General features: G+C 53.1%; 1 protein-coding gene across 5 annotated transcripts in view; it reads left to right on the top strand.

The window, feature by feature from the left end:
• Window positions 1-22,478, top strand: part of XYLB (xylulokinase) — a 66,279-nt gene that overhangs the window by 23,476 nt on the left and 20,325 nt on the right. The window contains exons 1-12 of one of the 5 annotated variants that reach the window (XM_066351517.1): window positions 3,092-3,193; window positions 4,137-4,221; window positions 4,761-4,843; window positions 7,441-7,510; window positions 9,265-9,345; window positions 12,092-12,178; window positions 12,845-12,973; window positions 13,783-13,848; window positions 15,978-16,050; window positions 18,300-18,418; window positions 19,857-19,938; window positions 21,917-21,957. In XM_066351517.1, the coding sequence (XP_066207614.1) occupies window positions 7,499-7,510; window positions 9,265-9,345; window positions 12,092-12,178; window positions 12,845-12,973; window positions 13,783-13,848; window positions 15,978-16,050; window positions 18,300-18,418; window positions 19,857-19,938; window positions 21,917-21,957 (690 nt within the window). In that variant the 5' untranslated portion in view covers window positions 3,092-3,193; window positions 4,137-4,221; window positions 4,761-4,843; window positions 7,441-7,498. Of the gene's footprint in view, window positions 1-3,053; window positions 3,194-4,136; window positions 4,222-4,760; window positions 4,844-7,440; window positions 7,511-9,264; window positions 9,346-12,091; window positions 12,179-12,844; window positions 12,974-13,782; window positions 13,849-15,977; window positions 16,051-18,299; window positions 18,419-19,856; window positions 19,939-21,916; window positions 21,958-22,478 lie in introns of those variants that run through there. The other 4 variants (XM_066351515.1, XM_066351518.1, XM_066351516.1 and 1 more) reach the window with 4 other exon arrangements.

Here is a 22,478-nt window from a genome sequence, read left to right as displayed (position 1 = left end):
ACATGCCGAGCCCAGGCTGTGCCCATAGGTTTTCACCCCTCCTGCATCACACCCCCACCACGGCCTCATCCCTGCCACTTGCCTTTGGGCTGGCCACGAGACTTTGGCTGGTGGCAGAGAGGCGGAAATGCAGATGCCATTTCCAAGCCTAGAACATCAGAGGCTTCACACCTTTCCCTGGCCCTCTACGCTCTGCTGCTTCATGAGAGGTGCATGCTGGGAGTACTCTGCTGGCCCCAGAAAGAGAAAGATGAGAGACACATGGAGCAGAGCCACTTGAACAGATTCTAGCCTACATCTGCTCACCCACACTGACACGCTGATGTCTGAGGGACAATACAATATTACTGCTTTAGCCACCAAGTTTGGGGGTATTTTGTTATACATCAACAGCTAACTAACCAGATCACCAAAACCAGAAGTCTGGACATTACCTTTACCTCTGCCTCTCTCAGTTCACAAAGTCCCCAGAGCTTCCTAAATATCTCTTGAGTCACCTACTCGTCTCCATCATTAGCACCTCTGCCCCAGGTCAGGCTTCCAGCAACCACATTTGGACCAACTTTTCCTTCCTCCCCTTTGTCCCCATTCTCCACAGAGCAGCTTGAGTGTGCTTCCTAGTATGCAAATCAGATCACGTGACTCCTCTTCTGTGGGTGGGCTTTGCCTATTTATGGCCTGAATAAGGGGAGGAGCCAACTGGAGACTGGTGACAAAAGGAAGGTCTAAACCAAAGGTTCCACAGAATCTTTCTACTACTGGGTGCCCCTTTTCAGGACATCAACAAGGAAGACAACATGAGAAGCCCTGACAATTAGAAATTAAGATGGCTGCCTTCATTCCTTGCTAATGGATCAGGTCGTGGATGTGCAGTATCCTTATGTAAGCAGATGGGCTTTCAGACCTCCAGTCTTCTCTGTGACCGCAGTGAAAGGCCTGTGATATCAAGATACTTGACTTGGGTTGGTCAAAACAGAATGCAGCCCTGGCCTGTTGGCTCAGCGGTAGAGCGTCGGCCTGGCGTGCGGGGGACCCGGGTTCGATTCCCGGCCAGGGCACATGGGAGAAGCGCCCATTTGATTCTCCACCCCCACCCCTTCCTTCCTCTCTGTCTCTCTCTTCCCCTCCCGCAGCCAAGGCTCCATTGGAGCAAAGATGGCCCGGGCCCTGGGGATGGCTCCTTGGGGCAGAGCATCGCCCCCTGGTGGGCAGAGCTTCGCCCCTGGTGAGCGTGCTGGGTGGATCCCGGTCGGGCGCATGCGGTAGTCTGTCTGACTGTCTCTCCCCATTTCCAGCTTCAGAAAAATACAAAAACAAACAAACAAACAAAACACAATGCAATGTACAGATGATGTACTATAGAATCATACACCTGAAACCTGTATAACTTTTAAATTTTTTTCCATTGATTTGAGAGAGAGAAAGAGAGAGAGAGAAAAGAGGGGAGAGAGAGAGAAGCATCAACAGGTTGTTCCACTTAGTTATTCCATTTAGTTGTGCATTCATTGATAGTTTCTCATATGTGTCCTGACCGGACCCCCAATCTCGGTGCACCGGGATGACACTATGCACTGAACCATCCAGCCAGGGCTTGGAACCTGTATATTTCTTTCTTTTTTTTTTTTTTCTCATTTTTTTGAAGCTGGAAACGGGGAGAGGCAGTCAGACAGACTCACGCATGCGCCCGACCAGGATCCACCCGGCACGCCCACCATGGGGTGATGCTCTGCCCACCAGGGGGCGATGCTCTGCCCATCCTGGGCGTCACCATGTTGCGACCAGAGCCACTCTAGCGCCTGAGGCAGAGGCCACAGAGCCATCCCCAGCGCCCGGGCCATCTTTGCGCCAATGGAGCCTTGGCTGCGGGAGGGGAAGAGAGAGACAGAGAGGAAAGCGCGGCAGAGGGGTGGAGAAGCAAATGGGCGCTTCTCCTGTGTGCCCTGGCCGGGAATCAAACCCGGGTCCTCCGCACGCTAGGCCGACGCTCTACCGCTGAGCCAAGGAACCTGTATATTTCAATAACTAATATCACTCTAATAAAACCAATAAAAAATATTTTTAAAAAAGATAAAGGAGGAGTCACCAGAATGGCAGAGGTGCCACAGCCCAAGAGAAAGGTGCCCTGAGCCAGAGAAGGCCTTCCTGTGAGGCAGCTGAGGGAAGAGCCAGCAGCCGTGGCCTTTGTGAGACCGCTCTATATTGCCACAGGCCTTCTCACAAGGCTGCCCAGCAAATTGTCTTGTTCAGTAGTTAAATGTGGATTCTGGAGTCAAACTTACTGGCTCTGTGCCCAGCTCTGCTGTTGACGTTGGGACCTTTGGCCAAGAGAAAGATCCAGGCTGCGGGCAGTTTTGTAAGAGGGAGACAGGTGATCAGACCATTGGATTGCATCAGGAGCCGTGGTGGGCTGGGAAGCTCCAGGAGATGGGGTGGGGTGCGGTGGGGTGGGGGGTGTTGGTAGAGCTCAGGAAGAAGTCATTCTTCCTCAATGGGATGAAAAGGCCTTCGCCAAGGTGGAATGAGGGAAGGTGTCCTCAGCTCAAAGAAGAGAAGGTTCTAATTCCCCCTTTACCGTGCCTGGCACACATTAGGCCATCAACTTCCGCTGACAGCAGGAACAAATGAGCCCTGTCCAGGCATCGGAAGTTCTGGTTTGAAACACAGAGATGGGTGGGATGTAGCACATGGGGAACCACTCAGATTGTCTGGGTCAGGGTAAGACCTGCTGGAACCCAGTGCTTCCAGCTCCAGGGCATACTTCCCTGTGACCCCTGAGTAACCACTACGGATGGACAGCTGTTCCAGTACCCAAGTCTCCAGGCACAAGGACACCAGAAAGGCAAGGACAAGCTGGCTGAAAGTTGGATGGAGAGAAGGGACGGTGTGTTGATGTGGGAGGGAGCGGGCTGCGCAGAGGTATCAGGTCTCTTGCATAGGTTCAAAGTCCCGGGTCTCAGTCGGAGGCGCGTCCACGCCCGCTTCGCCCAGCAGGCGGAGCCAGAGCGCAAGCCGCGGGTGACCCCGGCCCGGGACTGGGCGGGGTGAGGGGCGGGCCCTGCGTCTCTGGGCGTTGGAGCGCGGCGACAGACACGCCGCGGGAAGGACGGACAAGCGCTCCGCAGGACTCTGCGCGGCCATGGCCGAGCCCGCCACTCGCCGCTGCTGCCTGGGCTGGGACTTCAGCACGCAGCAGGTACTGTTGCCCGCCGGGGTTCGGGGCGGGGCCACCTCTTCCGCGTCGCTGGGCTGGCTGGCGGGACCCTGGTGCCGAGTCACCTGGGACGAGCCGCGGGCGCACCTCCCTCTCTGACTTCTCCGAGACTTGCGCCCCTGCCCGACGACGCCTTACCAGTGCTGCCCGCTGGTAAGATGCGACAGCGCTCTGCCCTGTACCCCGGCCCTCCCGGAAACGGCCTCCTCCCCCCACCCCGCAGCGGGTGGATCCTGGGGACATATGGGGGAGAAGTGCCCAGAGGCACCTGGGGACCTGGCGGGCTTGCGCGCCGTTCTGGCCACCGAGTGACAGGAGCCCGAAGGGACTCAGCTAATGTAAGATGGGGAAACAGACAAACGGGTAGATGAGTACACAGGCATAATCCGTGACCTGGAACCAGATCACCACTTGAAACTTTTTTTTAACTGAAATGGGCACAAGGTACAAATGACCTTTGTATCATCCTTTGTTTGCACCAGCGTGCCCAGCACTGCTGGCCAGTGGACTGGCTGTGCTCCTTCCTCCAGGACCCCTGCAGACAAGCGAGCAGTCAAATTTGCCTTCCAGCCTCGTGTGGGTGGGTGCCAAGGCGCTCCCCCTTAAGTACAATCAATACAATTGTAGTCAGGCTTCTCTTTGCAGACAGGCCAGGGAGGCAGGCCAGTCCGTGACCATAAAGTCCTGTGGGACACTGGGTGAGTCAGATTGCCTTGCAAAGCCTCAGTTTCCTCATCTATCTAGGAAAGTAGCTGTACCCCTAGATTTGGAGGTCTGCAGCATTGGGACAGTGTATGTCTCTGGACCGTGGACATGGCCTGTCTTGGGAACAGCCTAGGGGCATTTGCATGGTCTCCCAGAGCCCTGTAGACATGGTCCCCAGAGACATCTCCAAACCCTAATTGTTCCACTTCTTGGCCTCCAGGGCTTTCTCAGGCTTCCTGACGAGGGGCAGGAACCAGCTCATCTGTGAACATTCATCTCTAGAGGGCCTTGGCTTTTGCTGTTTGGTGGGCAGAGTGATATTTTGAGCTACATAGGTGTTTCTGCTCAGTCCCAGCTTCTTCTTCTTCTTTTTTACAGAGACAGAGAGTCAGAGAGAGGGATAGATAGGGACAGACAGGAACGGAGAGAGATGAGAAGCATCAATCATCAGTTTTTTGTTGCAACACCTTAGTTGCTCATTGATTGCTTTCTCATATATGCCCTGACTGTGGGGCTACAGCAGACTGAGTAACCCCTTGCTCAAGCCTGCGATCTTGGGTCCAAGCTGGTGAGTTTTGCCCAAACCAGATGATCCCGCGCTCAAGCTGGTGACCTCGGGTATTGAACTTGTGTCCTCCGTGTCCCTGTCTGATGCTCTATCCACTGTGCCACCACCTGGTCAGGCTCAGCTTCTCCACTGTACTTAATCTTTGGGTATGTTCCCACATGGGGCTTTGTTGCCATGGTTACGACGATGCACCCCAGCCTTCCAGGAAGTCGCCAGGTTGGACCAGTGTAGAATCTGAGGAAACTTCTCTACGCCATGTTTTCAAATGCCTTGCAGGTGAAGGTTGTTGCTGTCGACACAGAGCTGAATGTCTTCTACGAGGACAGTGTACATTTTGACAGAGACCTTCCACAATTTGGGTATGAACCTAGTGTATATGTTTCTGAGCATGTGTAGGGGGGTGGTTTTTTTTGGGGTCTTCACTCAACCTTTTAAATTCAGAAACACACTGTTCTGGGCTTCCTGAAACTGCAGGAGTGGTGCTCTTGGTGGAACTCTCAGCAGCTTTTTTTCTGTGCCTGGAATGCGCGCTCCTCAATTCCTTCCCAGTCCCATCTCTTCGTTCATTCATACAGTCCTGCATTCATGCATATATTAGTGGGGAGCAGTTGGGACTTTGCATCAGGTACTCTGCTGGGTGCTGAGAGTTTTATATAAAGGGAATCATAATTATATATTCTTTTTCTCTCTGATATTTAAAAATTCAGTATAATGATTGAGATTCATCCATGTTGTGACAGGTATCAGTAGTTTGCTATTTTTATTGCTCAGTAGTATCCACTGTATGAATGGATCACAATTAGTTTATCTATTCACTTGATGAGAAACATTTGGGTTGTTTCCACTTTTTTATTATTATACGTAAAGAGGCTATGAAATTCACATAGAAGTGTTGGTGTTGACATAGCTTTCATTTCTCTTGGAAATGAAACACTCAGAAATGGCTCAGTCATATGGTAGGGGTATGTTTAACTTTTTAAGAAATTGCCAATTCTCTTCCAGAGTGGTTATTTTAATCTGGTTCTTGTAAGATTAAATTTCTTTGTATATAAAAATATTTTGAGTTTATTTAGGTACATGGCATTACATTTATATGTATATAAATTTAATTTTTATCAGATGATCCTTTAATTGTTTTAACACAATTTTGTTTAGTAGTTCGTCTTCACTGATGGAAGACAATAGCTTTATCATATGCTAAATTTCTGTGTATGTTTAGGTCTAGTTCTGGTCATTTTCATTTGCTGTATTAGCTTGTGTTCATGAGCGAGTAACACAGCGTTTTCATTATTCCAGCTTTATAATAGAATTTAATATCTGGAATTGTTGGTCCCCTTTGATTGTTCTTTTTTTTTTTCCAGTTTCCATGGGTACTCTACCTTCATCAGTATGTACTTTAGAATTAGCATTTTGATGTTCCAGAAAGCAAACTTGTTAGTATTTTTATTGAGGTCATATTACATATGTAAATTAACTTTACAGGAAATTGACAAGAGAGCAAGTCTTCCTGTCTAAACACATGCTGTGTTTTTTCATTTGTTCAAGTCTTCTTTAGAGCACTTCATGTGTCTTAATATGCTTAACATATGGATTGTGCACACTGTAGTATATTGCAAAAATGACCGTAATTGTCCATGTCTCCCTGTACCCAATCCCTTTTCTTTTCTTTTTTTTTTTTTTTTTTGTATTTTTCCGAAGCCAGAAACGGGGAGGCAGTCAGACAGACTCCCGCATGCACCCGACCGGGATCCACCAGGCACGCACACCAGGGGGCGATGCTCTGCCCATCTTGGGGCTTCGCTCTGCCCCAATCAGCGCCATTCTAGCACCTGAGGCATAGGCCACAGAGCCATCCTCAGCGCCCGGGCAAATGCTGCTCCAGTGGAACCTTGGCTGCGGGAAGGGAAGAGAGACAGAGAGGAAGGAGAGGGGGAGGGGTGGAGAAGCAGATGGGCGCTTCTCCTGTGTGCCCTGGCCGGGAATCGAACCCGGGACTCCCGCACACCAGGTCGACGCTCTACAACTGAGCCAACCGGCCAGGGCCCCAATCCCTTTTCAATGTGACATTGTAGCTCCTTTCATCAAGAGGTAGAATAATTTCCCAACCTGTTGATTTTAATGAGTAGAATGTGGGGGAAGTAACATTGTGCCAATTCTAACCTTAACCCTCAAGAGGCTATGTGTGCTTCTACTCCCATTCTTGGGGTCCTGTGTGGCCACCACATGGACAAGCTCAGGCTAGCCTACTGCAGTATGAAAGACTTTGACCTGGTTAGCCCCTACCCCCAGGGAAGAGAAGCAGAATGCAGCCCCCAGAAGCACAGACCTCTAGCTACAGTTAACTGACCACAGATGCATGAGTGAGTCCAGGGGAGAGCAGAAGAACCATCCAGCTGAGCCCAGCCCAATGACTGACCAACAGAATTGTTAGTTAAGTAGATTTAAGCCACTACGCTTTGTAGTGGTTTGTAATGAGGCAAAATCTACCCAGTGAACATAGTTTAAAAATCTTCTCTTTTATCATTATGTACAAGGGTCTTGTAGGGATGAGGAGGAGAAGGAGAGGTTTCCATGTAACCTTCTATGATTCATAATCCAAGGACTGGGTCTGATAGCCAAGAACTTTTCTTACAGATGCAGCACCTCCTGTAGCCATACGTCCACCTCTCAGAAAGCAATGGATTTGGGAGGGTTTCTCATCCAACACCATGCTCCCCCAGTCCCTTTCTGGCATTGCACCAAGTGACACCATGCCTGCTTTCCAAGGCTTGCTTTTGCCGACGCTTTCTGTGAATTGCCTCCTCTGGGCCGCTCTTTCCATCTCACTCAGCATTCGTGCCTGTTCTATCTCGAATCCCCTCTTGATGTTGGGGACTGGCGCATGTCTCCTTCCACTGGAGGTATCCGGGATCTGCCACCTCTCTCTGTCCCACATTCTCTCTTCTTCTCCTTGTAGGACTCAGGGTGGAGTTCATGTTCACCAAGATGGTCTAACAGTGACTTCTCCTGTCCTGATGTGGGTCCAGGTAAGCACAGGCATTCCTGTCCCTCCCTGTCCCCAGCCTGTCTTACCAGCACACCTAGCAATTTGCTAGGGAGCCCAAAGGTGGCAGCTCATGGGAGCATCATTTGAGACCAAGTCCTCATGGGGAAGTGGAATCCATGTGGTTCCTCAGCTGGTACCAGTACTCCTGAGCTGAGAGGACTCACAAAGGGCTTCTAGGTTCTGGAGACATGGCGGCTGGAATTCCAGCCAGTCTCCATCTTTAAAATCCCACAGAGCAGATCTTTCCCAGACATTCTGTAGTCAGGCCCTGCGGCAACTCTTGTACCCTGAGATCCAAACACAGCCTGGGGTTCTTAGTGCTCACTGCCCAGACCCCTCATTTCCTAGGAGGGGCCCCCAGAATGGTAGTGTGACCTGCCCTGCTGGTCACCATCAGGTTCAGATGATCCCAAGCAGGCCTGCCCACTCAAGACCAATGAGAGACGAAGACAGCTGTTGTCAGATCCAGGTGACCCATGGGGCCCCAGGACCTGGGGTGTGGCCTGCACAGACAGGTATGATAGGACTGGGGGCTGCCTGCTGTTCCCCAGGGGGACCTGAGGTCCTGAAACAGGAGGCCAGCCCAAGCTGGGACCTAATGTGTCTTCCCAAAGCTTTTTCAGTCCTCCAACACGTGTTTATTCAATTTCCTGTACAAAATTCTTTCTGTGAAGATAATTAGTGTGCTTTCTTTTCTATCAGTTTCACCCTGGTTCATACTGGAGGAGTGGAGTAGAGGATAGATTTCCACCAGGGAGGCTGGCCGGAATGTACTTCTGAGGGCTTAGCCAGACTGTGCGGCCGTGGTGGTGGGGACAGGAGTGACAGGCAGGAGTCGAGGTCTAGAGGTCCCAGTGTTGATGTCACGACCTTGACTTGGGGAGGTGAACAGTGAGTGGGTACAGAGCCAGGCTTGGGGACAGGGCCAGGGTGCTTTCTAATTCTGAACAGCCCCCAGGACGGGAGCCATTCTGGTTGTACAGTCCCTGTCCCAGCTATGCGACACTTTCCGCATGAACAGTGGTTTGGCAAGCAGGGTTGGAGTTGACAGGCACAGCCAGGACTATGAAAGAAGTCCTCCCCACGCAGGGTTGCGATGGCAGGGTCAGCCAGAAGTTCAGAGGGTTCTCTGCCCACGAGGACATCCCAGCCTGGGGTGACTCTCTTCACTCCTGCTGTGAAATCTTAGGGGTAGTATCGAGCTCTGCTGGGCGCTGCCTTCCATCCCCGCCACGGGTCTTGCCGAAAGAAGATTCCAGCCGGATGCTGGATGGGGGAGGGGTTGGGACATATGGCTGCCAGGTCTCCCTTCTCTGTCCCCGCCCTGGCACTTCTGAACACGGAAATGGGGCCTGGATCCCCATTCTGTGGGGTGCTCTACTTTTCTCTCCACTTGTCCATTTTATTGAAGTCACGTCACTCATATGGTGGGTGAAAATCGCAAATAAAAGAACCAAAATTGGAGCCACTCTGTTTTCTCTCTTCTGAGGGCTTAGACGTCACCAGTCGAGGAAACAGGATGTAAGGATTAGTGGTTTGTGCTTCCATGTTTGTAAAATATTTTTAGCACCGTTCACCTTTGTGTTTGATTGATACCGGCCTGTTGAGCTAGCGTGTCCGTTCCTCCGCGTCACCTCCGCTGCCCATGGCGGGCCCTCCCACTTCCAGCTTTGAAGCTCATGTCCCTGGATCCATGGTTCAGCTCTGTCCCCGTGAATTCTGTTTTCTTCTCAGGCATTGGATATCATCCTGGAGAAGATGAAGGCTTCGGGCTTTGACTTCTCTGGAGTCCTCGCCTTGTCTGGGGCAGGCCAGGTCAGTCCGCATCAGCCCGCATGGGCCACACGAGGGCGGCTGCCTTGGTCAGCGGGGCGGGTGCCACGGTGCCGGCTCCCTCTGTGCGCATGTGTAAGAACCGCCGCGCGCATTTCATGGTTAGGACAATGCCTATAACTGTTTTGCCTTGGAGGGTGGATGGCTTGGCTCTCGCAGAAGGACCTGAGAGAGTTCTTGTGACTCATCAATGTATGATGAGATAGAACAGTGGTGAGGATAGAGGTTCTCTGACGGGTGGCGGGAGCCATTGGCATGAATTTGTTATGACCGGGGCACTAAAATTGCTCTTCCATTTCCTGGAAGCAAAAGCCAAGTGAGAAATTATGCTGACAATGATAGCAGTTTTAGTAGTAGAGATATTAGCGATAATAATAACAACGCACATTGACTGAGCACCTGGTGTATGCCGGGTGCAGTGCTGAGCCTTTAATGTAAACTATCTGGTCCTCATACTATTTCTACAAGATGGTATCAGGGAGTGGTGACGGCAGTGACCCGGGACACGTCATCCAGCTCTCTGTTGCCTCCGTGCCCTCATCTGTTGTACACTCGTGTGATAAATACATAGAACATTGAAGTTTACATGGGGACTGAGGCACAGACAGGTCCAACGTCACATAGCTGCTAGGAGGGGAAATCAGGACCCAAGTCTAGTTTCGTCCTTGGAATCACTTCGTTCCGTGCTAGATTAGCCCTTGTTAGAGAGTGCTCACTAATTTTTCTGAAGATGCCTCTTCTTCCACCTGACCTAACAGGGGTTTATGGCTCCTGTCCTTGTAAAACTAAACAGAGCCGCTGGGTGATGTTGTCTGCCTCTCACCTGAACCCAGGCCTAGATACCCTCTCCCTGCTAGAGATCCCCCTCACTCCTGTGGCCAGGTGTCTCAAACTTATCCTGTCCCAGACTGAGCACCCATCTACCCCCGGACCTTTTCCTTGGGTTCCCTTTCTCAGGAGTTCTCCCCTCCGCCCAGGGCCACCACCTGTAGTTTCTGTCGTACACCCAGTGTGATAAATACATAGAACAGTTCCTAGTACATAAAATAGTAAGTTTTAGCTGCTGTTTTTATTATCATTCTCATTTACATGGGGGACTGAGGCACAGACAGGTCCAACGTCACATAGCTGCTAGGAGGGAAATCAGGGTCCCTGCTGTAGTTCCTCCAGGACTCTTGAATCTACTGCCTCTTCTCCAGCTCTGCTTCTGTTGCCTAGGCCTGGTGTCATCATAGTTCTGTGGGCCTCTGCCCCAGCCTCCCTGCCTCCAGCCTACCTTCTCCAAGATTCCCACAGGCCTGTTCATAGGTTCAGCCCTGGCCACATGCTGCTAATCCAGAGTTCCCACCACCTCTGTGATTAACCCAACCTTCCAAGCGTGGAAATCAGAGCCCTGGGGTCTGATTCCCCAGCCAAGGTCCCTTCCCCTCCAGCCCCGTCACCTACCTCCTGCCCAGCTTCCTAAGCACGGCGTGGAATGTCACCCTTCTGCCCGGTTCTCTCTCGCCTGTGTTCACACTCTGCTGGAGTGCCCAGACCCTCGGTTCTGGGACCCTTTCCTAATAATCATGTCTGCTTCTACCCAACTGAACCCCCAGCTGGTTAGATGTCCCTCCTCTGTTCCCACAGCCCTGGCCCTGCACCTCCAGTGTTTTGTAATTGTACATTTGTGACTTTTTTCCTCACTCAGCTCCAATATCTTACAGAACTGGGACAATACCATCTTTTTTTTGTTTGTTTGTTTGTTTTTTTTTGTTTGTTTGTATTTTTCTGAAGTGAGAAATGGGGAGGCAGAGAGATAGACTCCCGCATCTGGCAAGCATGCCAGGGGGCAGTGCTCTGCCAATGTGGGCCGTTGCTCCACTGCCACCGAAGGCATTCTAGCACCTGAGGTGGAGGCCATGGAGCTATACTCAGAGCCCGGGCCAACTTTGCTTAAATGGAGCCTTGGCTGCGGGAGAGGAAGAGAGAGACAGAGAGGAAGGAGAGGGGGAGGGGTGGAGACACAGATGAGCGCTTCTGTGTGCCCTGGCTGGGATTGAACCCGGGACTTCCACATGCTGGGCTGATGCTCTACTGCTGAGCCAACCTGCCAGGGCTGGGAAATACTGTCTTATTCATCTGTTCTATGCCTGCCATGATTGAGGTACTCAATAAAGGTTTGTTTTGAACCTGGCCTGTGGTGGCGCAGTGGATCAAGCATTGACCTGGAGTGCTGAGGTTGGCGGTTCAAGACCCTGGGCTTGCCCGGTCAAGGCACATATGGGAGTTGATGCTTCCTGCTCCTCCCCTCTTTCTTTCTTTCTCTCTCTCTTTCTCTCTCTTCTCTAAAAAATGAATTAAAAAAATAAAAATAATAAAAAAGAATGTTCACACTTAAAAAAAAGGTTTGTTTTGAATGAATGAATAGATTAGTGAATGAGTGAGTGAATTTTAGGTTATATGAGCAGTATATTTAAATAGAATTTATAATGGCACCAAAATCCAGACCCATCATTCTTCCCTGGAGCCTTCCTACAAGTTGTGAGGTGGACAGGACAGAGTTCCTCCCCATTTCACAGACATGAAAACCAAGTCTCATGAAGAGGATGAGTTCTGTGACTAAGAAGGCAGGGCCGGCCAGGAGCCCAGTTCCCTGGTGTGTGGTCTGGGGTGTTCTTGTGTCTCGGAAAGGCTGTGACACCAACGTGAGGCGTAATGAACATGTACTTGGGCTTTCCCTGAACAGCAACACGGAAGCATATACTGGAAAGCTGGGGCCAGCCAGGTGCTGACAAACCTGTCACCAGACCTCCCGTTACACGAGCAGCTGCAGGTAACTGGCCAGGGTGGGGCAACCAGAGAAACTTCTGCAGAGGGGGAGGAAAGGCCACGAAGCCCGGATCTTTTGTGTATGGTCAGGGTGCAGGAAGGAGGCTTGGGCACTAGTCCTGTGAACCTGGTCTACCCTGCCCCCCTGTGTGGGCATACCTGGGGTCTACCCTGCCCCCTTGTGTGGGCATACCTGGGGTCTACCCTGCCCCCTGTGTGGGCATACCTGGCGCCTGGAGGAAGGGTCAGGTGCGACTAGCCCTCATCACAGGGGCCCTTCCTGCCCAGCTTGACTCTGGCTTTGTACCCCCTTGAGAATATCCCCTTGGGGCATGATGCCTGCTGTGGCTGCTGGAAGGCCAGCTCTGACTTGTCCCCTTCTCTCAGGCTCCAAATGACCCCGGCAAAGCCGCCCGAGCCCTTTCCTGCCATTTCCTGCATCGCCTGCAGCGCTCAGGCATCCTCACCAGAACCTCCAGCCTTGACCTTTCTGAGAGAGATGCCAGTGGGCCAGGCTGAGGTGTGGGCATGAAGGGCTTGCTTGCGCGTGATTCTTCCAAGGTCACCTCTGGGGAAGCGGCGCCCTCACCTGCTGTGATGGGCAGTGTGAGCGCCAGCCCCAGAACCAGAAGACGGAGCCCAACCCTGAGCCCTTGCCCCTTCCTCCCAGGCCTGTTTCTCCATCAGCGACTGCCCGGTGTGGATGGACTCCAGTACCACAGCCCAGTGCCGCCAGCTGGAGGCCGCCGTGGGCGGGGCCCGGGCGCTCAGCCACCTTACTGGGTCCCGAGCCTATGAGGTGGGTGGGACTCGCCCTGGGCTGGAACTGGGTCTGGTCCCGGGAGGAAGGTCTGCTCATTGGCTCTGGTTCCTTATTTCTGGGTGTCTGAGAGGACACAGCTGGTGGCTGGCCCCTGTGAGGATCACGTGAGGCTGTGCGGGTGTTGTCTCAGAGGAGCCAGGACTGGGCATTCTGGAACCTGGTTCCGATCAAGGTCGTCCTGCCTCTCTCTGCTGCTGCCCATGGAGCAAGGACAGGGCTTCGTGTGCGTGTCCCCAGATTAGAGCTGAGTTGTGAACACGGCTGTGCTCCTCACGTCAAGCCGACATGATGCTGGCATCTCAGTTTCAGCCTCTCTAACCTGGGGGTAAAAGCAGCCCTTATATTTTGGGCAGTTGTGAAGTTAAATGAAACAGTTCCTGTAAGACACTTAGTGAGAGTGAGAATTAAGAAACAGTGGCTCTTTCCTGCTGGCTTCCCCCGTGGCCCCACCCCATGCCACAGGCTGGCTGGGGCCATGCGACCCTACTGGAGTCGAGGTTTTGGGGAGAGGGCCAGCCCTACTTGGGTCACCTGAAGACAGATGTGGGTGGGAAGATACCTGAGTCCCCTGCACAGGTGCCCTTGAGCAGAGCAGCCTCTGTGCTGTGTGTAAGTCCCTGAGCGAGGCTTACTTGCTAAGGGTGGTCAGCAGAGAGCAAGCATTACGAGGCCCTTTGCAAGCCTCACTGCTCTGATATCCAGAGCGTGCTACACTACCCTCACGCTATGGAGTTGACCATTCCGTGTAGGATCTTGGTTTTTAAGAATTTTCCATCTTTTTCCAGCGATTTACAGGAAATCAAATTGCAAAGATTTACCAGCAGAACCCCGAGGCCTACTCACACACGGAGGTTGGTTAAACATTCCTACTTGATTGCAAGCCACAGTTGAAGTTCTTTTATCATACGTACCTTTAACACAAATACGTGCACTGAGAAAAAAACAGATTAGTAGACATATTCAGTTTGCTTTCTCCCCATTTAGAAACAATTGGCTTGTTTCCAGAGAGGAGGGAAAGAATGGAATTGTGGTAAAGAGAAGTGTGGGCTGTGCTGTTCAGGAAAGGTGGAGGTCAGGGTCAGGGTGGGAGCCGCGGGGACTGGTGACCTCCTGGGACATCCTGAGTGAGAGATCTGGGTGCACGTGAGGTCTGTCCACCCAGTTTCCCGAATGGTTAATGTGGTATGGCTACCAGGCTCTTGACTGGTGTGGGGTCAGTGTTTTCTTAGGAGATTTGTAAAGCGGGACTGATGTGTCCCTAGCCGTGGCCTCCAACCTGAACCTGCACCCCAGGGAACCTAGATTTGTTTCTTTTTTTAATTTTTTTTTTTGTATTTTTCTGAAGCTGGAAACGGGGAGGCAGTCAGATAAGACTCCCGCGTGCGCCCGACCAAGATCCACCCGGCACGCCCACCAGGGGGCGATGCTCTGCCCATCCGGGGCGTCGCTCTGTCGTGACCAGAGTCACTCTAGCGCCTGGGGTAGAGGCCAAGGAGCCATCCCCAGCGCCTGAGCCAATCATCTTTTGCTCCATTGGAGCCTCTGCTGCGGGAGGGGAAGAGAGAGACAGAGAGGAAGGAGAGGGGAAGGGGTGGAGAAGCAGATGGGCGCCTCTCCTGTGTGCCCTGGCTGGAATCGAACCCGGGACTTCCGCACGCCAGGCCGACGCTCTACCACTGAGCCAACCGGCCAGGGCCTAGATTTGTTTCTTGATCCCCAGTTGCTGAAAGCCAGCGCTTAATGCCACCTGAGAAGCAGCTTGTTATCCTGGGTCGTGGTGGTTTCCATCTCTGAGTGCTTAGAAAGTGATCGGCTTGTGTGAAAGCAAGGGGCTTTTTATTTATTTTTATATTTATTTATTTATTTATTTATTTTGCATTTTTCTGAAGCTGGAAACAGGGAGAGACAGTCAGACAGACTCCCTCATGCGCCTGACCGGGATCCACCCGGCACGCCCACCATGGGGCGACGCTCTGCCCACCAGGGGGCGATGCTCTGCCCATCCTGGGCGTAGCCATGTTGCGACCAGAGCCACTCTAGCGCCTGAGGCAGAGGCCACAGAACCATCCCCAGCGCCCAGGCCATTTTTGCTTCAATGGAGCCTTGGCTGCGGGAGGGGAAGAGAGAGACAGAGAGGAAGGCGTGGCGGAGGGGTGGAGAAGCAAATGGGCACTTCTCCTGTGTGCCCTGGCCGGGAATCGAACCCGGGTCCTCCGCATGCTAGGCTGACGCTCTACCGCTGAGCCAACTGGCCAGGGCAAAGCAAGGGGCTTTTTAAATCTTGGAACTTAACATCCGAGTTAGTATTTAGTGATTCAAGATTACTCTGCAGTGTTAGCCATGTACGTTTGGGGGTGGAGGTGAGACAGCCTCTCCAAATTCTGTGTGAAACAAAGGACAGAGGTGGCCTGGCGGGGACAGGACGGGTCAGCATTCTCTGCCCTGGTCCAGGCGCCTCTGATTTCCGTGTGGAAGCCCCGACCCTCGGGCTGACATTTGAAACCTGTATCAGTTCTTGTAGCTTATGTCTGGGGTCTGTGGCTCGCAAGGGACCGGCTCTCACTGACACTTGCACTGAACTCCGGAGAGTGTTCTTGTTGGTTCTGGGTCCTGTGGCCACACATCCCACTTCCCTTGTGACTAGATAGAAAGACCACAGAAGTGGAGGAAGGAAATCCGGCGCCACACTCTCCGGATTCCTGGCGGAAAACGCACCTCCCTAACTGTGGCTTTTCATAGGGCCTGTTGCTCTCTGTCTCTGTTAAATTTGACAGTTTTATGACCTGTTAGAAACGGCAGAGTAAGATGCCACTGCCATTGCTGGGGGCATCCTGCTCAGAGTTTCCACGCTCCGCCCAGTTTAAAACTCTTCGTGTGTGTGTGTGTGTGTGTGTGTGTGTGTGTGTGTGTGTGTGTGAAGTGTTCAGCTGCTTAGGGTATAGGGGAATGAATCGTATCTCGCCGTTTCCTTCTCTTACAGAGAATTTCCTTGGTCAGTAGTTTTGCCGCTGCCCTGTTCCTTGGGTCTTACAGCCCTATTGACTACAGTGACGGTAAGCCTTCAGAGTCCTGGGCATGTGCCCGCGCAGTGGGCGTGCGGGCAGGGTGAGTGAGCCTCGTCCACCTGGGCGGGTGCCAGCCTTTCAGCCCTCTTATCTGTTGCCAAGAAGGGAGGGTATCTGTTATCTTTTGTTGTGTGACATATGACCACAGCACTCAGCAGCTGAAGATCAGAGATGTCTCTCATCCCACAGAGTTCCTGCGGGTCAGGAATCTGGGAGCAGCTGAGTTGACTGGTTCTGGCTCAGGACCTCTCCCGAGGGGGCTGTCATGCTGGCGGCCAGGGTTGCAGTCCTGTAGTGGCTTGACTGGGGCGGGAGGGTTCATGTCCAGGGTCACTCACACATGTGGCTGTTGGCCAGAGGCCTCAGTTCCTCACCATGGGAGGCTCCCGGGGGAGGAGGCTGTTAATGACTGCACAGCTGGCTTCTGCAGCACGGGGTGGGGGAAGGGTGGGAGAAGGAGAGCGTGGCCTGGCAGAAGCTGCAGTTTCCCTTCCCAGTCTTGGAAGTGCCCTGGAAGTGCTGTGCCATCACTTTCACTCCAGCCTGCGGGTCCCACAGACCCACCCAGGTGACCGCCCGGGCTCGGGGGCGAGCCTTCTTGGAACGTGGCTCCCACAGAAGTTCTTTACTGAACTTTTCGTTTGCATGTGAGAACTCGTGAGAGCTGTGCACTCCTGGAATCAAAACCTGAACAGAAACCCGTGGAAATGGTCCCAGTGCAGAAGGAAAGCTGGGAGGAGGGAGTGAAGGAGCCCTGGGAGGAGCCGAGACCTGAAGGAGTGACCGGAGGTGCCGAGACCATAGAGCAGGGGACCCCAAACTTTTTACACAGGGGGCCAGTTCACTGTCCCTCAGACCGTTGGAGGGCCAGATTATAAAAAAAACTATGAACAAATCCCTATGCACACTGCACATATCTTATTTTAAAGTAAAAAAACAAAATGGGAACAAATACAATATTTAAAATAAAGAACAAGTAAATTTAAATTAACAAACTGACCAGTATTTCAATGGGAACTATGGGCCTGCTTTTGGCTAATGAGATGGTCAATATCCGGTTCCATATTTGTCACTGCTAGCCGTAACAAGTGATATGACACGCTTCCGGAGCCGTGACGCCTGTGTCCCGCATCTCTGGAAGTAGTACTGTATGTGAGCGATGCTGCGCTTTGCGGTGCCGCCACATACAGTACTCCAGGAGCACAGGATGCAGATGCACTGACCACCAATGAAGGAGGTGCCCCTTCCAGAAGTGCAGCGGGGGCCAGATAAATGGCCTCAGGGGGCCGCATGCAGCCCGCGGGCTGTAGTTTGGGGACCCCTGCCATAGAGCAAGAGCCCAGACCCGTGCAAGGGGCTTCAGAAAAGAGTGGGTGCTCTGAGCCCCCTGGAATTCCCCTGGAGTTTTCCCCAGATACGGTTCTAGGTTTTAGGGAGAGTGGTCCCGAGCTTCACTCTCAGTCTGGAGAAGAAAAGGTCCCCACAGCTCCGCGCACAGAGCTGGGACCAGCAGAACCTTAACCTGGACTAGCCTGTGTGCCTACCTGTGCTCTCCACTCCCACCTGGGGCGGGTCGCTGCCCCTGTGGAAGGTCACACGGCCGCTGCAGTAGGTACGTGGGAGGGTCGCGTTCCTCCCCCTCCACTGGCCCTCCACCCTGCTCACCCGAGGGAACACCTCAAGATATCCCAGCAGTCTAACGTCCTCACCTGGACCTGTGACGCCCTCCCTGTCCGAGCCCCCTCTGCCTCCAGCTGCACTCCAGGTTCCCTTCCCCTCCCCCACGCTGAGGAAAGCCTTGGCAGAATTAGATTGTTTCAGGAAAGACAGTGAACAGGAGGAAGGTTAGAGGAGTCTGAGAGCTCTCCTTGAGTTGGATGGATGTGATTGGGACGTCCCTGAGGGCTGGCTGCCTTGAAGTAGACACCTTGAACCGCAGGGGACAGGAAGAGCTGATCCTGGTCAACCTGTAGTCCCCTCCTGCGCCCGGCCTTAGAGCAGCAGCTTCCCAGGTTCACTGTGGTGTCAGAGCTGGTGCCGAAGTTGTTGGAGGAAGTGGTGGGACCCTGTGTTTGCAAGGGCCCTGCTGGCTTCTGGTTCTCTGCTTCCAGCCTGACCCAGGCTCACGGTATACGTACCATCGGTCCAAGTTTGCTGCAGGGGCAGTATTGGCTCTCTGCCAGATTTTGTACGGTTTTTACGAGATGTTTCTAATTCCTGTTTCCTTCCTCCCTTAGGTTCTGGAATGAATTTGTTGCAGATCCAGGACAAAGTCTGGTCCCAGGCTTGTCTGGGGGCCTGTGCACCTCATTTAGAGGAGAAACTTGGTCCCCCGGTGCCGTCATGCTCAGTTGTGGTAGGTGCTCGTTCCGGTGATGCAGCTGCCGGGAAAGCAATGCAGTACACGCACGCGCACGCACACGTGCACGCGCACGCACACATTCATTTATACTCGGGACTTGCACTCTAGTATAAAGGCTGGTAAAGTAGCATGTCTGCATCAGTGCCTTGCACTTAGTAGGTACTTAGGTGCAGGTGTAGATCACTGCCTTGTGACAGTGGAGGTGGGGGTAGATTTGGAAAGTTCCACTAGAAATGCATTGGAATAGAAAAAAAAAAGACGAAGGCGTACGTTTTGAGTGATTGTACACCTTAGGGAAAAATGCACAGAATGTTGCAGTTCTGGGGCTAGGGACCGTCCCTAGACTGCTTGGGCTGGAATCCTGGCTCTGCCACTGACCAGCCTTGAGGCTTAAATCTGTGCCTCTGTTTCCCCATCATGTCCATTGTTTCCGGAACAATTAGAATAATAGTGCTTTCTATCTCACCTGGGGCTTTTGTGTCAAATAAAGGGGTTGATACTTTTAAAAGTACTTAGGATACTTAGGATGGTGCCTGGTCCTACTGTAATTGTAAACACATTTAAGCATTCAGAATGGACCCTGGCTGTGAATGTTTGGTTGTGCCCCAGGTGGCTGGCTCAGTTCTTGGCTGTTTTGAGGGAAGAATGGAGTCCAGAGAGACCTGGGCCGTGGCCTCAGGGCCCTTTGGCAGGAAGCTCAGGCTACATAGACATTCCAGGTAGGACAGAGAGGAAGGAAGAGGGTCCCCGAGGCCTGGGGAGAGGCAAGGAACTGGGGGGGGGTGTGGACCAGGAGGAGGCTAGGGCTATCAGAAGTGCTCCCCTGGGGGGTCCCAGCCACAGAAGTGCTTGTCTGACATCAGCACTGACAAGCTGGAAACAGCCTTTGTCACTATGAGCAGAACCACCAAACCACACCATCGCCATGGGGGGGCCATGAGGCCAGCACACGGGGCTTGACGAAGGGCAGCCTGCCCTACAGAAGCAGATGGTTCAGGACCCAGGCACGCCTCAGCACGGTAGAAAGGCCGAGGAAGGGTGAACAAGACACAGACCAGCCTTGGGGGGGGGGGGGCATTCCACGCACAGTTGCTCGTTTTCATGTGAGGTGGAGAGCAGTGTCTTGTCCGTGCAGCAAGCGCTGTTTGCTTACGCCAGGAACACTCACCTGGCAAGTACCAGTTGCGGATTGCTTTGCTCTGGCGACCTTGAATCTCAAAATTCCAGGAGGTGGGACGGCTTCCTGTTCGTGGATCCAAACCTGTGCAGGGCTCCGCTGGCTTTTTGTGAACAGAAGGGACATCCCTGGGTTGCCACAGGGAGTGATGCGACTCCGTGGCCGGTGCCGGGACTGTTGCTGTGGCCCGAGGGGGAGGGGCTGTGCTGGGCCCCAGGTTCACCTCAGCAGCGTGGACGGGCCTTCCCTCCACAGGGGGCCGTCTCTTCCTACTACGTCCAGCGCTATGGATTTCCCCCAGGTTGCAAAGTGGTGGCCTTCACTGGAGACAACCCAGGTGAGTACCTCGGGGGCTCTCACTCTCCAGGTAGCCTGACTTGGTCTATGCTGGACAATTGAGAATGCCAGGCCAGCCAGTGGGTGAGGCCCTTCTGTGGTGGGACCCCTCCCTCCCTGACTGTAGGCTCCACCTCTGAAATGACTCCCTGGACCTACCCTACCCTGGCCCTGCCTGCCCTCCGGGGCCACGCACGGCTGCTCCCACCCCAGGAGAAGAAAACTGACCCGTGATTAACAAGTCAGTCGTGCTTACCCCTCCCTGTCCTGCCATTTCTGTTCTAAGCTAAACATCTCAGTTCCTCCAACCCTTCCTCTAGGACAAGGTTTTGAGACCCTACCCTGTCATTTGATCTATAGTGGGATGTATCCATCAGCCACACACCTGGCTGTCTTTCCAAATGACATAACTCCCCTGCGTCTCATTAGGAACATGTATTAGCTCTTGGACCTACTGTAGCAACTAGAAGCATGTCAGGGAGCATAATGGGCCTGCTTTTTAACCCCCAAAGTGTGCGTTTCTGGGCACATTTGAGCTGGAACGACACAGGAGCAGCTTGCTATCCTTTTCCTTGGCCTTTGGTTTCAGGCTATTGGAGCTACCAGGCCGTTAACCCTCAGCCGGTCCCTCCCTGAGTCTGACCTTGAGTTTGCTGTTGCCTTAAATAATACATTATTTGCACCTTCATTAAAACAACAATAATAAGCACATTGATTAACAAAGATTTATGCTTTCTCTTTTTCTTTTTAATTCACAAGGGATTACCCCTCGTTGCAGAAAGAAAGTTTTAAATACTGACAAACCAAAGGAAGGATGTAAAAGTCACGCAGAACCCAGAGATAACCACAGTTAAAACAGTGATGGCTGTCCCTCCAGCCTTCTTTTTTTTTTTTTTTTTTTTTTGTATTTTTCTGAAGCTGGAAACGGGGAGGCAGTCAGACTCCCGCATGCACCCGACCGAGATCCACCCGGCACGCCCACCAGGGGGCGATGCTCTGCCCATCTGGGGCTTCGCTCTGTTGCGACCAGAGCCATTCTAGCGCCTGAGGCAGAGGCCACAGAGCCATCCTCAGCGCCCGGGCAAACTTTGCTCCAATGGAGCCTTGGCTGCGGGAGGGGAAGAGAGAGACAGAGAGGAAGGAGAGGGGGAGGGTGGAGAAGCAGATGGGCGCTTCTCCTGTGAGCCAACCGGTCAGGGCCACCAGCCTTCTTTTTATGTCCAACCGACCTGGGCCATTTTTTTGTCCGACATAATAATGGCTGCCTCGGGTTCAGTTGTCCTAGCATTTGTGTCACCGGTTCCCCTGGGAGGGAGGTTGGCATGGCTTCCAGTGCCAACAATGTGGAGATGCATGTGTTGTGGTGGGTGTGTCTTGTCCCCATTGGATAAGATGTTGGAGGGGGTTCCCCGGTCCACGGCTCTGACACGCTGCTGATTGCAGCTCACCAGCAGTGTTTAAGTGCACCTGTCCCCACCCTTCTCTTTCACATTCATTCATTCTCCCGACGTTTAGTGAGCACCTGCTACATGACAGGCCTCCTTTCACTTCTGAGTGAGCAAGGAGGATCAAGATGGCTGTGTGGGCTGCATCACCTGGGCCCCTTCCCTACCCCTGGGGCAGAGGGCGGCCCCTCACTCCCGCCTCGCCTTTGTCTTTGTCTGGTGTATCCTGGTGTCTTGACCTGGCCCCTCAGTTCTCTCTGCTCCTGATATGCCTGATGGTGGGTGGGGAGTTTGGACTACTTTAGGGAAAGGGTCCCAGCCCGAAGCAAAGGCCCTGCCCATAGGGCCTCCGCCCGAGGACACCTGGGCCCTCCTTTTGGGACCCCCTGAGCACACAGCTCACCCTGTTCTCGCCTCTACCCTGATCATGGGGATTCAGGTGGGAGGGAGGGGTTGCGCTCCCATCGAGGGGGTGACTGTTGTTTGTTCTGTGGCCCCCATGTGGCTAAGCGGAGGCTCTGCTCCCATTCTCAGCATCGCTGGCAGGCATGAGGCTGGAGGAAGGGGACATTGCGGTAAGGTGACTTCTCACACCCACAGGTAGAGCCAGCTCTTTCTGCCCTGGGGGCCACCTTTGCTGCCTATCAGAGGGTCTTCTGGCCCCAAAAGGCAGCTGAGGGAGGGGATAGGGATGCCAGGACCTGCCTGTATTCCCTTTGCCTTGTCCTCGGTGTGCCTCAGTGGTGACCGGTGTTGGTGGGCACAGGGACAGAGGTTCAGACACTGGACCAGAGGGAGGACTGTGAGCTCTTAGATGAATAAGGAAGACATCACCCAGGCCCTCCTAGGTTTAGTGGGAAAGCCACTTGGGGAATCAGTCGTCACCCACAGCACGAGTTAGACGCTGTTGTGGGAAGTTCTAGGAAGTCGGCCTGTAGAATCTGGGGCACCGACCTCGGACTCCTCTGGGTGGAAGGGTCAGAAGAAGTTTTCTCCGAGGCAGTGGCATTTAATCGGCCGCCTGAGGAGTGAAGTGAGGGGGTCCGGGCGGCGGAGCGGGCACAGGCTGAGGCGCCTCCCCCTGCCCGTCTCTCCA

The sequence above is a fragment of the Saccopteryx leptura genome, chromosome 10 (assembly GCF_036850995.1).
Source record: "Saccopteryx leptura isolate mSacLep1 chromosome 10, mSacLep1_pri_phased_curated, whole genome shotgun sequence".
Lineage (NCBI taxonomy): Eukaryota > Metazoa > Chordata > Mammalia > Chiroptera > Emballonuridae > Saccopteryx > Saccopteryx leptura.
Note: the sequence above shows the minus strand (reverse complement) of the source record. Positions and strands in the feature narration are given on the sequence as shown.